The 15,000-nt window shown below is 41.5% G+C and overlaps 2 protein-coding genes across 2 annotated transcripts in view; one reads left to right on the top strand and one right to left on the bottom strand.

The window, feature by feature from the left end:
- The window catches only part of mrps7 (mitochondrial ribosomal protein S7), a 2,521-nt gene extending 255 nt beyond the window's left edge, over positions 1–2,266 (top strand). The window contains exons 2-5 of the mRNA XM_058404822.1: positions 257–448; positions 527–590; positions 667–834; positions 1,770–2,266. Of these exons, the coding sequence (XP_058260805.1) occupies positions 257–448; positions 527–590; positions 667–834; positions 1,770–1,991 (646 nt within the window). The 3' untranslated portion in view covers positions 1,992–2,266. The remainder of the gene's footprint in view (positions 1–256; positions 449–526; positions 591–666; positions 835–1,769) is intronic.
- Positions 2,267–2,562: 296 nt separating this feature from the next.
- Positions 2,563–15,000, bottom strand: part of mif4gdb (MIF4G domain containing b) — a 14,878-nt gene continuing 2,440 nt past the window's right edge. The window contains exons 2-6 of the mRNA XM_058404823.1: positions 4,814–4,907; positions 4,605–4,714; positions 4,287–4,442; positions 4,091–4,183; positions 2,563–3,984 (exon numbers count right to left, since the gene is read on the bottom strand). Coding sequence (XP_058260806.1) covers positions 3,757–3,984; positions 4,091–4,183; positions 4,287–4,442; positions 4,605–4,714; positions 4,814–4,895 — 669 coding nt within the window. The 5' untranslated portion in view covers positions 4,896–4,907 and the 3' untranslated portion in view covers positions 2,563–3,756. The remainder of the gene's footprint in view (positions 3,985–4,090; positions 4,184–4,286; positions 4,443–4,604; positions 4,715–4,813; positions 4,908–15,000) is intronic.

The following is a 15,000-nucleotide window of genomic DNA, read 5'->3' on the forward strand; positions in this document are numbered from 1 at the left end:
CATTCACGCTTGCATAGGGATTGTGCGACGCTGGCTAACGCTTTTAATTTTATATATAAAGAAAATTTAAGAGAAGCACGTCGTAACCTCTGACGTCCTCGCACGTGACGTCAGAATGAGATTTATAAGAATAATAAATCGGTGGATTTGATTATATATATAATTAAAACACTGCATATTCATGCCAAAGTGCTCATTTGCATCCGTCAGTCTCGTGCCATAGTGCTGTCATGTTATATTTCTGTGTCCTGCTCAGGTTCTGTCCGGTTCGGTGGACCCGGTATAACCCGTACTACCTAGAACCCGATCCTCATAAGGAAGTTTACTCCATCCCCGAGTCAGAGCTCAGCCCCGAGCAGAAGGAGGAGAAGGAGCTGAAAACACTGAGACCCATTAAAGCAGCCAGGTCCAGTGAGACCAGCTCGCCATTCCATGATCCGGTCATCAGGTCCTCACCTCACTCTGTTTCAGTTAACTGCTTCAGGTTCTGATTCAGGTTCTAATATCAGTTCTTCTTGTTCAACAGCAAGTTCGTCAACATAATCATGCAGGATGGCAACAAGGCCCAGGCACAAGGAATCATGACACAGGTACGTGAGCCATTTAACACACCAGGGGTAAGGTTTCTCTGAGCAGGTCTCTCCTTCATGTGTCTTTCCTCCTCAGACTCTAGAGATGATCAAGAGGAGGCAGGTGGAGAAGTTCCACCGTGCTCCGATGGCTGAGAAGGAGACTATCGAGTGTAACCCGTACGCCATCTTCCACCAGGCCCTAGAGAACTGCAAACCCATCATCGGCCTGGTCAGCATTCAGAGAGGAGGCAGGAACTACCAGGTGAGTCAAATACAGTAATCTGGTGGACTCTTAACCTCGCTCACGCTGACCAGTCATGGACATGGACATTTTCAGTCGCTCAGACCCCTGAATTCATTCAGGAGTCATTCAGGGAGTCACTTAGAGAGAATTCATCAGGAGTCATTCAGGGAGTCACTTAGAGAGAATTCATCAGGAGTCATTCAGGGAGTCACTTACAGAACTCATCAGGAGTCATTCAGGGAGTCACTTACAGAACTCATCAGGAGTCATTCAGGGAGTCACTTACAGAACTCATCAGGAGTCATTCAGGGAGTCACTTACAGAACTCATCAGGAGTCAATTAGCTCTGTAGATTTATTGGATTTGTTCAAAGGCAAAATGTACAATTTTGGTAAAAAAAAGTCTCAATTATGTTCCAAAAATTTCACACAATCAGCTCAGGATGATGATTACAGCGTGTCGTATTTAAACAGAGACGCTTCTGATTGGTCAGCAGACTGAGAAGAACGTGACGTGTTGATGGTGTGATGTTGCTCTAGATTTTGTCCAGAACTCAGAACTTGATCAGCATGGAAGATGTTTTCAGACTAAAATGTACAACTCCAGAATTTGGTCTAAAAAAGATCAGACTGGTCAGTATTTATTGTTTAAGCCCCTCCCCCAACACAGGGTCAGTTTCCTCCTGTCTGTTGTATCATCACCTGGATCTATTACTACATCCACAGAGAGCTGAGAGCCGACTCGGGGATTAGGGAGCCATTAGAGAGTCACTTGTTAGGAGTCACTCAGTGAGCTGCTCTGAGAGATAATCCCGTCTCTCAGGAGTTGAGATCCTCATGAGTTATTCAGTGATTTTTTTCCCCCTAGGACTTGTTCTAAAATGTCAAGCAGTTTCTCAGTTACTTCGATCATTTATGATCATACCCTCTAACACCTCCTCCACCCTCTCCCAGGTTCCCGTTCCTCTAACGGATAAGCGTCGCCGTTTCCTGGCCATGAAGTGGATGATCACAGAGTGCAGAGACAACAAACACCGGCGCACACACATGTACGAGAAACTCTCACAGGAGCTGCTGGCCGCTTTCAACAATGAGGGCAACGTCATCAAACGCAAACAGGACTTACACAAGATGGCCGAAGCTAACCGGGCATACGCGCACTACCGCTGGTGGTAACGAGGCAGCGGGTCTCAGGGTTCCTGCCTTTCAGTGGTGTGTAGGACAGGTTTGGAGCACAGCCTTGGACTGGTCATGTCAGATGTTTCGGTTCCTCAGGAGCATGAGGAGCTGTGTGATGGAAAATCTTACAGTACAATACCTAGATATATGGACTCCATGAGCTTTAACCTCTCTTCAGTCACTCTGATGTCTGATTAATGTAATAATGCGAACATGAATATATCAAAATGTGTGTTTTTCTATTATAACTGTTAATAAATTATTAAAACCATTTCGTTCCTGTCCTGGTTAGACACAGATTCTCACACAAGACAATAAAATGAACTGAACTTGGATTTGCTTTCAGAAATCTAATCAGTGGAAACGGAGATAAAGAAACATTTTAATAAGAACCTTTCACTAACATGAACTTCCATCACACGAGCAGCCTTAAAGAAATCCCGGTCTGGATCCTTAAAGCTGAAGGTGATGATGGTGGAGAATACTTTGTCTTTAAACATTGTGAAGAAATGAACTGAGACTCACAAAAACAAGAGGACCAACTGGTTCCTTCACGCAAGTCAGAAACTTCAGAGCTCTGTAGATTTATTGGATTTGTTCAAAGGCAAAATGTACAACTTTGGTGAAAAAGTCTCAATTATGTTCCAAAAATTTCACACAATCAGCTCAGGATGATGATTACAGCGTGTCGTATTTAAACAGAGACGCTTCTGATTGGTCAGCAGACTGAGAAGAACGTGACGTGTGTTGATGGTGTGATGTTGCTCCAGATTTTGTCCAGAACTCAGAACTTGATCAGCATGGAAGATGTTTTCAGACTAAAATGTACAACTCCAGAATTTGGTCTAAAAAAGATCAGACTGGTCAGTATTTATTGTTTAAGCCCCTCCCCCAACACAGGGTCAGTTTCCTCCAGTCTGTTGTAAAGGAGTGTGATACAGAGGGTGAGGTTAGAGGATGAGGAGAGGTTATTCACCTCTCAGCGGTTTGATCAGAATTATCTCTACGCTTTGGTCTAATTACTGCTGAATAACCAACGCTCAGATGTTTACATACAGCAGCATTGTGGTCAAGTCACTGACCATCATGTCCAAGTCGAGAGTAAGGCAGTGATCGTGAGGACGTTCTGTCCAAAGACTCGGAAGTCAAGTCCACGTGGAGCTCCATTGTTCGCTACTGAGATCCGGTCGACAATCCTGAGGCTGTTACCTCATGATCAAGTCCAAAGTCCAAGTCTTAGACAGTCCAGACCTCGAGTATGAAGACACTGAGACACACCACACTGACCTGATGATGACATCATAATCGATCCTTCTTTAAATCTCTAGAGAACAACACACTGATTCTCCATCCTCTCCATCCATCACTCTTAAACCATTCTGCTGAGCTCTCCAGACTTTCACTCTTTCACACACTCTTTCACTCTCTTTCACACACTCTTTCACTCTCTTTCACACTCTCTTTCACACTCTTTCACTCTCTTTCACACTCTTTCACTCTTTTTCACACTCTCTTTCACTCTCTTTCACTCTCTTTCACTCTCTTTCACACTCTCTTTCACTCGTCTGTTCTCCTGTTGATCAGAGGGTGCCTGAGTTTGGAGCTCAGTAATAAACTAATAGAAGGCACTTGTTAATTTCTCGTGTTTTCAGGCATGAAGTCCAATCTTAACACACGTTTCTAAATGTCCTGGAGGAACAAACAGTAGACGCTCTTCTTCCAGCTGCTGATTGGCTGAGGCATCAGTCCGTGAGTCGGACGGTCAGTCTTGCAGTTCGCTGTAGTAGTACTTCTGAGCTGTGTCGCTGAGGCTCCAGCCTCCGGCGCGGAACTCGAGGATCTCGAGCAGGAGGAGGCGGGCGAGCGAGCTGAGGTCGTTCTGCAGCAGGAAGCCATCACGCAGCAGGAAGAAGAGCTCGTCCATGCGCTGACCGTTCACCTTCTCCAGCTGATCTCCGATACGATGCAGCTGCAGCACCAGGCAGTCCACCTGAGACAGAACGAGACAAACGTCACGATAGATTCAAACAGGAAGTTCTAGAATGTTGCTGTATGGCAGGAAGATGGGTAAAGCAGAGGATTGTGGGTAAACAGACCTCCTCTTCGTTTTTGAGGGCGTCCGGTTGGGCGAGTCGGATCAGACAGTCGTACACCGGCTGGACCAGCACCATCATCGGAATGTTATTGACCTACACACACACACACACACACACACACACACTTGGCATGTAACAGACACGACATTGTTTAGTTGTTGTTTTTTTTTTAAAAAGATTAAAACATGAGCTTGACCTTGAGGTAGTCGAAGGTGTTGCAGATGAAGGAGACGTAACACACCCACTCCTGCATGGACCTCTTCCTCATCTCCTCCCGGCTCTTGAACTCCTGCTGCAGTCGGTTCAGAAGGTGACGGCGAAACACACTGCTGTTGTTCTGCTTGGCTTCCGCCTGATGACCATAACGTACCACATGCCACATACCTCACAGCGAAGCACCTTCTACTACCTTCTACTGCTGCTGCTATGTTTAGCGATCATGACGCTGGACATAAACGCTACAGTCTCACTGTGTTTTATACGCTGCTACTATGAGTGGAATGAACACCGTTACCTGGACGATAGTGAAACACATGCGTCCCGCCTCTTTGCTGAACACCTGATCCTTCAGCGACTGGTCCACGATGATGTTACACACTGTCTCCAAATCCACCAAACCTGGATCTGACAGACGTTATTAAAAATAAAACCTCATGATAATACAGTAAACGATTTTAATCTGCAGTAACTGGTTGCAGCTGCTCCGTGTTCTGGAGCACTAACCTTTAAGAGCTGTTTTAAGCAGCTTCTGTGTCTCCGGTTCGAAGGAATGGATCTTGTATTCTTCTTTGGATGAGTCCTCCATTTTGTTCAGTGTCTGAGTACCAGGACACACACACACACACTTAAAAACACTGTGAAAGCATCACTTCACATAAAGTGTCGTTTTTCTCTCTCGAACCCTGGTGACAGAAATGTTCAGTACCCACAGTATGATACAGTATCATGATCTATAGAGGTGTGTAGAGGTGTCCTGTGGGGGACAGTGATCTGTACAGCTGTACAATGTCTAATATTAGCATATAGTTATATGCAGGGATCTATTGTGATCTACAGTGATCTACAGTGATGTACCATGATCTATAGAGATCTATATTCATGTACAGCGTTTTGTAGTGACGTACAATGATTCTTTGATCAATATTCATGCAGTGATCTATACCAAAGTACAGTGATCTATAGTGGTGTATAGAGATGTAGTGATCTATACCAAAGCACAGTGATCTAAAGTGATCTACAGTGGTATACAGCGATCTATATTCATGTACAGCATTCTGTAGTGACATACAATGGTATACGGTGATCAACAGTAATGTAGTGATCTAGTTATGTAGTGATCCATACCAAAGTACAGTAATCTATATTGATCTGCAGTGATCTATAGTGATGTAGTGATATGTACCAAAGTACAGCGATCTATAGTGATCTACTGTAGTATACCACAATCTATAGTGATCTATATTTATGTATAAGCGTTCTGTAATCACCTATAATGATACACTGTGATCAGTAGTGATCTATAGTAATGTAGTAATCTATACCAAAGTACAGTGATCTATAGTAATGTAGTGATCTATACCAAAGTACAGCGATCTATAGTGATCTATAGTAATGTAGTGATCTATACCAAAGTACAGTGATCTATAGTAATGTAGTGATCTATACCAAAGTACAGTGATCTATAGTAATGTAGTGATCTATACCAAAGTACAGTGATCTATAGTAATGTAGTAATCTATACCAAAGTACAGTGATCTATAGTAATGTAGTGATCTATACCAAAGTACAGCGATCTATAGTGATCTATAGTAATGTAGTGATCTATACCAAAGTACAGTGATCTATAGTAATGTAGTAATCTATACCAAAGTACAGTGATCTATAGTAATGTAGTGATCTATACCAAAGTACAGCGATCTATAGTGATCTATAGTAATGTAGTGATCTATACCAAAGTACAGTGATCTATAGTAATGTAGTGATCTATACCAAAGTACAGTGATCTATAGTAATGTAGTAATCTATACCAAAGTACAGTGATCTATAGTAATGTAGTGATCTATACCAAAGTACAGTGATCTATAGTAATGTAGTGATCTATACCAAAGTACAGTGATCTATAGTGATCTATAGTAATGTAGTGATCTATACCAAAGTACAGTGATCTATAGTAATGTAGTGATCTATACCAAAGTACAGTGATCTATAGTAATGTAGTGATCTATACCAAAGTACAGTGATCTATAGTAATGTAGTGATCTATACCAAAGTACAGTGATCTATAGTGATCTATAGTAATGTAGTGATCTATACCAAAGTACAGTGATCTATAGTAATGTAGTAATCTATACCAAAGTACAGCGATCTATAGTGATCTATAGTAATGTAGTGATCTATACCAAAGTACAGTGATCTATAGTAATGTAGTGATCTATACCAAAGTAGAGTGATCTATAGTAATGTAGTGATCTACACCTAAGCACAGTCACCTATAGGATTGGGGCTTTTTTGGGAGGAAATGTAATGAGCAGTGAGGATCTGAAATCATCCTCCTTGTTGTTATATATGATATATGATGTGTTTGGTGACAGGACATTTTATGTTGTTTTAATGACCAGTGTCCAGTGGGATATGGTTCTGTCCTGGTAAACCTGATGGTCAGCCCTCCAGATCATGATTCATCAGTGTTCATCAGCCTGTGGTTCTGTCCTGGTGAACCTGATGGTCAGCCCTCCAGATCATGATTCATCAGTGTCCATCAGCCTGTGGTTCTGTCCTGGTGAACCTGATGGTCAGCCCTCCAGATGATGATTCATGAGTGGCCTGTGGTTCTGTCCTGGTGAGCATGATGGTCGACCCTCCAGATGATGATTCATCAGTGTCCATGAGCCTGTGGTTCTGTCCTGGTGAGCGTGATAGTTGGCCCTCCAGATGTAGACAGATGAAAGTTCATCACTCAGGCAAAACCAAAGCCCATTACTCTCCTCATCACCTGTACAGACTCTTCATTTAGATTTTATTTGAGGAGCTCACACAGCTTGCCCATATGGCTAACCCCCCCTGACCTGCCCTGCTCTGCCTGTCCACGTAGTCTGCCCTGGCCCTGCCTGGCCCGTCCGGCCTGCCCCACCTGATGGCGGCCTAGCCTGGCCTGGCGGCCTCTGCTCACCACTCACCAGACCTGCGCATGCTAGTTATCCGTGCTAGGTAGATATTTGTACAGGTGGGGTGTAGGTAGGTAGATATTTGTTTATGTTTGGTATTTGTGTATATATGAGCAGGTGTGTGTAGGTTAGTAGGTGTGTGTAAGTGGTCTGTCACTGAGCAGGTAGGTGGACAGTTGTGTAGGTTAGTAGGTGTATGTAAGTGGTCTGTCAGTGAGCAGGTAGGTGGACAGTTGTACAGGTCAGTAGGTGTGTGTAGATCGTCTGTCACTGAGCAGGTAGGTGGACAGTTGTATAGGTCAGTAGGTGTGTGTAAGTGGTCTGTCACTGAGCAGGTAGGTGGACAGTTGTGTAGGTTAGTAGGTGTATGTAAGTGGTCTGTCAGTGAGCAGGTAGGTGGACAGTTGTACAGGTCAGTAGGTGTGTGTAGATCGTCTGTCAGTGAGCAGGTAGGTGGACAGTTGTGCAGGTCAGTAGGTGTGTGTAGGTGGTCTGTCAGTGAACAGGTAGGTGGACAGTTGTACAGGTCAGTAGGTGTGTGTAGGTCGTCTGTCACTGAGCAGGTAGGTGGACAGTTGTGCAGGTCAGTAGGTGTGTGTAGGTCGTCTGTCACTGAGCAGGTAGGTGGACAGTTGTGCAGGTCAGTAGGTGTGTGTAGGTGGTCTGTCACTGAGCAGGTAGGTGGACAGTTGTGTAGGTTAGTAGGTGTGTGTAAGTGGTCTGTCAGTGAGCAGATAGGTGGACAGTTGTACAGGTCAGTAGGTGTGTGTAGATCGTCTGTCAGTGAGCAGGTAGGTGGACAGTTGTGCAGGTCAGTAGGTGTGTGTAGGTGGTCTGTCAGTGAACAGGTAGGTGGACAGTTGTACAGGTCAGTAGGTGTGTGTAGGTCGTCTGTCACTGAGCAGGTAGGTGGACAGTTGTGCAGGTCAGTAGGTGTGTGTAGGTGGTCTGTCAGTGAACAGGTAGGTGGACAGTTGTACAGGTCAGTAGGTGTGTGTAGGTCGTCTGTCACTGAGCAGGTAGGTGGACAGTTGTGCAGGTCAGTAGGTGTGTGTAGGTGGTCTGTCACTGAGCAGGTAGGTGGACAGTCGTGCAGGTCAGTAGGTGTGTGTAGGTGGTCTGTCACTGAGCAGGTAGGTGGACAGTCGTGCAGGTCAGTAGGTGTGTGTAGGTGGTCTGTCAGTGAGCAGGTAGGTGGACAGTCGTGCAGGTTAGTAGGTGTGTGTAGGTGGTCTGTCAGTGAGCAGGTAGGTGGACAGTCGTGTAGGTCAGTAGGTGTGTGTAGGTGGTCTGTCAGTGAGCAGGTAGGTGGACAGTCGTGTAGGTCAGTAGGTGTGTGTAGGTGGTCTGTCAGTGAGCAGGTAGGTGGACAGTTGTTCAGGTCAGTAGGTGTGTGTAGGTGGTCTGTCAGTGAGCAGGTAGGTGGACAGTTGTTCAGGTCAGTAGGTGTGTGTAGGTGGTCTGTCAGTGAGCAGGTAGGTGGACAGTTGTTCAGGTCAGTAGGTGTGTGTAGGTGGTCTGTCAGTGAGCAGGTAGGTGGACAGTTGTTCAGGTCAGTAGGTGTGTGTAGGTGGTCTGTCAGTGAGCAGGTAGGTGGACAGTTGTTCAGGTCAGTAGGTGTGTGTAGGTGGTCTGTCAGTGAGCAGGTAGGTGGACAGTTGTTCAGGTCAGTAGGTGTGTGTAGGTGGTCTGTCAGTGAGCAGGTAGGTGGACAGTTGTTCAGGTCAGTAGGTGTGTGTAGGTGGTCTGTCAGTGAGCAGGTAGGTGGACAGTTGTTCAGGTCAGTAGGTGTGTGTAGGTGGTCTGTCAGTGAGCAGGTAGGTGGACAGTTGTTCAGGTCAGTAGGTGTGTGTAGGTGGTCTGTCAGTGAGCAGGTAGGTGGACAGTTGTGCAGGTCAGTAGGTTGAGTTTCAGGTATTTAGGTGTGAAGTAGAGCTGCATGATTCTGGACCAAATGAGAAATACGTCGTAATTTTCAAAAATATTTCTTTAACGTTTTTAGAATATAAATCACGCTTTTCTATTTCTATAAACTTTAGTGATTTAGAAACCTTGCACCATAAATTACCAAACTAATTTTTAAATTGAAACAAATATAAACAAATGACTACCAGGTTTTTTATGGGAAATAACTAAAAATCACAATTTTGCCATAAAAATATTCATATAAAATAGAAGAAGCCCTCAAAATGTAATAAAATGCTTCTTATTTCACTTTTGTAGTAATGAATAGAATTTATTTTTAAAAAAACAATAGTTAATTTTAATAAATGTATTTTAAATTATATTATTTAAATAGAATCTATTACTTATAAAAAGTAAAATCATCTTAATCTATAATAAGAATAATAAAATCTTATTTTTAACTTATTAGTTTTAATCTTGTTATCTTATTATTTTATCTTCTTTTTAAGCCTTTTTGTAAAATAAATTAGACATTATTTTATTCAAAATTGATGTGCTGTGTGAATCCAATTCCGTCTAATTTTTAAATGATAATTTAGACAGAGTGAAGGTGTTTGTAACAACATCGGTTTAGTGTCATTCAGTTAGTCATTTATTGACGCTCCCCTGCACTGAATAACGTCGCTTTTATTAACGTTAGTGTGGTCTGGAATGTTTCAGGTGATTAAACAGGTTGGTGGTGTTACCCTTTGGTGTACAAACCGTGACTAAACATTGCTTGTAATGCAGCATAATCTAGTTTAAAACTAAAAAAAATAGACGATACTTGGGAACGCTCCTCTCTCCTCGTTACACTTCTCTCATTTCCATGAAAATAGATTTAGCTGAACTGTAGTAAAGTAGGATTAAGATGGTGTGGAATCGTGATGGCCGTTTTTTAAGGAGTAATCGTGCAGCTCTAGTTCCTAGTTGGGTGTGTGTTCAGGTCAGTGGATTCGGCGGGGTGAGAGGGTGCAGTAGACCAGGTAGGTCAGGAGGGGGTGGGGTTGGGGCATACTGGGGGTGGTCATGTTTAGGTAGGTGGAGGAGTAGGGAACTAGGTTGGGTGACAAGCGGTGCCCACCGGAGGGCGGGCACGCTTGATAGGTCTGGAGGGGGTGGGCGGTGGTGTCGTGCTGTGGCCGGGAGGCGGGTGGGGTAGGGGTGGGCTGTGTGGTACAGGCTGACGGGGTAGGCGGGAGGGGGAGCCTGTTGGGGTACCTGTGTGGGCTGGGCTGACTTGAGCAGGTGGGTGTGGCAGAATGTGGTGGTCAGTATGCAGTTAGGTGGGTAAGAAGGAAGGTAGGTAGTTTTGATGAACCTCCTTTCAACCACAAAAGGCACCAAATTGTTTAAAAAGAAACAGATACAGCTCTTTTCCACAGTCCATTCTGTGGTGAGCGGTCAATCCCACCATGGGTCAGACACCCAGGTCTAAAGTGGGACAACCTTTAAGGGACTTGCCAGTTTTGTTTAAATTAATGTTTTATTTATTATTACTATTATTACTATTATTATTATTATTATTATTATTATTATTATTACTACTACTACTACTACAGTGGAACCTCGGCATACAAATTTAATTCAGAAATAATGTAAATGCAGATAATCCGTTCCATCCTCCTAAAAATCTACAACTTAGCCGGCGTTCTGTTCGGTTCGTTCGTGTGTTGGAAATGCTTCGAATGTGAATTTCTTGCAAAATTTCAATTCTTAAGGAGAAAATTTGAAGACAGGGCATTTGTATGCCAAGGTTCCACTTTAGTAGTGTTAATAATAATAATAATAATAATAATAATAATAATAATAATAATAATAATAATATTATTATAATTTTATAATCATTTGTTTTTTAAATATAATATCTGCTGTATGGCCATCTATAGGACTATGGAGCCTTGCTCCTGTTGCTTTTTTTTTCTTTATTTTAAGATGTCAATGTTATTTAAACGTTTTTATGAATTTAAGATTTTTACATTGCCATTTACGGCATTTAGCAGAAGGCTTTATCCAGAGCAGCGTCCAGAAGTGCTTTTGAAGACTCTGTCAATAAAAACACTGAATCACTGAAATGAACCAAAATGAATTCTATCTACTCTAAGATCATAAGCGTTATTATAACCATTACAGTGTTTTACTGTATCAGTGTGAAACCAAGCACTGATCCAATAATGAGTAAAACACACAAGCCCAAATTTCTGAAGGCTCCAGTAGTGCAGCTGGGGTAATAGCAGTGTGAGACGAGGTATGGATGTAATGACGGGGTCAGAGCCCTTCTGTAAGTCGCTCTGGATCAGGCCTTCTTCTAATTACATTATATAATTATTATTATATACAGTATATCACAAAAGTGAGTACACCCCTGACATTTTTGTAAATATTTTATTATATCTTTTCATGTGACAACACTGAAGAAATGACCCTCTGCTCCAATGTACAGTAGTGAGTGTCCAGCCTGTATAACAGTGTAAATTTACTGTCCCCTCAAAATAACTCAACACACAGACATTAATGTCTAAACCGTTGGCAACAAAAGTGACTCCACCCCTAAGTGGAAATGTCCAAATTGGGCCCAAAGTGTCAATATTTTGTGTGGCCACCATTATTTTCCAGCACTGCCTTAACCCTCTTGGGCATGGAGTTCACCAGAGCTTCACAGGTTGGCACTGGAGTCCTCTTCCACTCCTCCATGATGGGTTAGGGTTAGAGATACTAGGGTTTGAGATATATATCGACCCCCATGACTGTACTGTATACAGATCTAATGAGTGCCTTCAGATTTTCTGTATTTTCTCTGTTTATTTTCCTCCTACTGTGTACTATTGTGGATCGTGTAGATCATTGGAAATAAAAATCTCAACATTTTTCCACTTATGTTTGTCTGGACTTTCTGTTCTTCATTTAAATTCCACAACACACACACACACACCACAACTACACACACAGGATAGGCAGTAACTTTTAGACTAAAATCCCTGTTTCATATTGGATTTTCTGAGCTTATCGAGTGGGATAGAATATGAATTAAAAAAAGGGGAAATGGTTAACGTGATCAATATAAAACCATAGAGCTAGAGTTAGGGCTCTTTAATATAAGTCAGTTTTAGTCAGTAAAAAAGTAGTGTATTTAAATGCAAATAACTATAAATAAATAAATAGATAAATCTATAAATGAGTTTCTATTTCCACAGACAGGCAGATCCACAGCTTGAAAGGTAACAGTTCTGAAAATGAATAAAAAACTGAAAAAGTAGAATGCCAGAAATGGAAAAGTCAACATACTCCTGATTTAATACTTCATAGAGTCACCTTTTGCTTGAATTACAGCCACTGATACATCATAATGTTTTTCTTTTCCTGAAGTGTGTCACTTTTAGAAATCTCTAATGTTTTCCCTTACTTTCACCTGATTTGGTTGAAAATCAGTCAGAATAATGTCAAGACATGGCTGATGTGAAACTGAAGGAATTTGTGACATTGTGAATGATGTTGCTATGGTGAGGACATAACAGAAGAAAATTAATGTTCTTATATCTTAACAGTGGAAAGTCCTAATATTTCAAAATATTTTACATAGAAAGAACAACTGGTTGTGAGTAAGTTTGCTTAGTTTCATGATTTTGTGATGCTCACAACAAATTTGTACATTCATCAGTCCACTGACTGGACATGGTTTTAGCCTGACTCCTGCAGTACTAGACTATGTCCACTAGAGGCTCTTTCCCCTTTATTTGTTTTTTAAATATGGCTTCTTGTTCACAATTTATATACACAGAGTCAACCAAAAAAAAATGTATATACACTTCAGGAAAAGAAAAACAGTATGATGTATATTATATTAGTATAATATTAATAATATTATCATAATATCATCATATTCAGCTCTGGAAAAAATAAGAGAGCACTGCCCAATCTCCAGATGTGAACTCTATTGAAAACCTCTGGAATGTCATGAAGAGGAAGATGGATGATCACAAATCATCAAGTAAAGCTGAGCTGTTTGCTTTTTTTTTTTAAAAGAGTGGTATAAAGTTCCCCAACAGCAATGTGAGAAACTGCTGGAGATCATGGAGCTAAAACTCATGCAGGGGTTATTCCACCAAATACTGATCTCTTAATGTTATTTACACAAAGCATTAACACAATCTGTTTACAAATGATTTACATTTAGTTTTATTTGAGTTATTAAAGCTCTGCAAATACTGCATGACCTTGGGTTATTTTGATGTGATGTCATTTCCTTTAAATATACACTCTAAATAACAATAGTTATATTCTGAATTTAGGAGAAATATTGTCACAGTTCACAAAAGATCAAACAAAAACTCTTCATCTCACCAATACATGAACCTGGAAGAAAAAAACAGAGGAAACTCATTATTTTGCAGTGGGCTCTTATTTTTTTTTCCAGAGCTGTATATCACTAAATCACATATATCAATACATTTAGTAATAAAATACTTATACAAATTTTTCTTTTCCTGAAATGTGTATACATTTTTCTGGGTGACATATATATATATATATATAAAACTTTGTATAGTAATATAGTTTAGAGGGAGAGTCATTGTCCCTTTGGACATCACTGGACATTGTTTCATTACACCCAAACTGTCCCTTTTGTCCTTATATAGTTTAGAAGGAAAGTCAGTTTTTATTTTCTTCTTGTTCTCTCCTCTCTCATTCTCTCATCTCTCCTGCTGCTTGTATCTTGTCTACTTTATGCTCTTGGTGACTTTTCTATCCTATTTCTTTGAGGGTGGAATCATCAGAGAGTATCTCCGAGACTGGACTTGAGTAAAACGGTCAGTCACCATACTAGTATTTCTAGTGCTGAGAATTCCTTTATCAATAGACAGAACAGCTGAATGATGGAGTCTGTTCTGGTCCATTGTTCACCTAAGTCATGTCTGGATTTTAACTTAAATACTGCATTAGTGGAATAATAGAAAGTCATGATGTTCAGACTGTAATGTCTTAGTGCTTTAACAGATTAGATTTTATGTAGATCCATCTTTAGGATTATTTCATTTAAGGCTTTTGTAGGTCTTGGGTATGGCCGACTTTTATCAACTGTGTTAACATTAAAAAATAAAGGTTGGACTTTTATCTGAATAATAAGATTGTTGTTTTCTGTCAGGTTTTTTTATTGTAGTCACGTGGTGTGTGTGTGTGTGTGTGTATAGGTGTGTATTGTAGTCACGTGGTGTGTGTGTGTGTGTGTATAGGTGTGTATTGTAGTCACGTGGTGTGTGTGTGTGTGTGTATAGGTGTGTATTGTAGTCACGTGGTGTGTGTGTGTGTGTGTATAGGTGTGTATTGTAGTCACGTGGTGTGTGTGTGTGTGTGTATAGGTGTGTATTGTAGTCACGTGGTGTGTGTGTGTGTGTGTATATAGGTGTGTATTGTAGTCACGTGGTGTGTGTGTGTGTGTGTATAGGTGTGTATTGTAGTCACGTGGTGTGTGTGTGTATAGGTGTGTATTGTAGTCACGTGGTGTGTGTGTGTATAGGTGTGTATTGTAGTCACGTGGTGTGTGTGTGTGTGTGTGTGTGTGTGTGTGTGTATAGGTGTGTATTGTAGTCACGTGGTGTGTGTGTGTGTGTGTATAGGTGTGTATTGTAGTCACGTGGTGTGTGTGTGTGTGTGTGTATAGGTGTGTATTGTAGTCACGTGGTGTGTGTGTGTGTATAGGTGTGTATTGTAGTCACGTGGTGTGTGTGTGTGTGTGTGTATAGGTGTGTATTGTAGTCACGTGGTGTGTGTGTGTGTATAGGTGTGTATTGTAGTCACGTGGTA

This window comes from Hemibagrus wyckioides, linkage group LG12 (genome assembly GCF_019097595.1).
Source record: "Hemibagrus wyckioides isolate EC202008001 linkage group LG12, SWU_Hwy_1.0, whole genome shotgun sequence".
NCBI lineage: Eukaryota > Metazoa > Chordata > Actinopteri > Siluriformes > Bagridae > Hemibagrus > Hemibagrus wyckioides.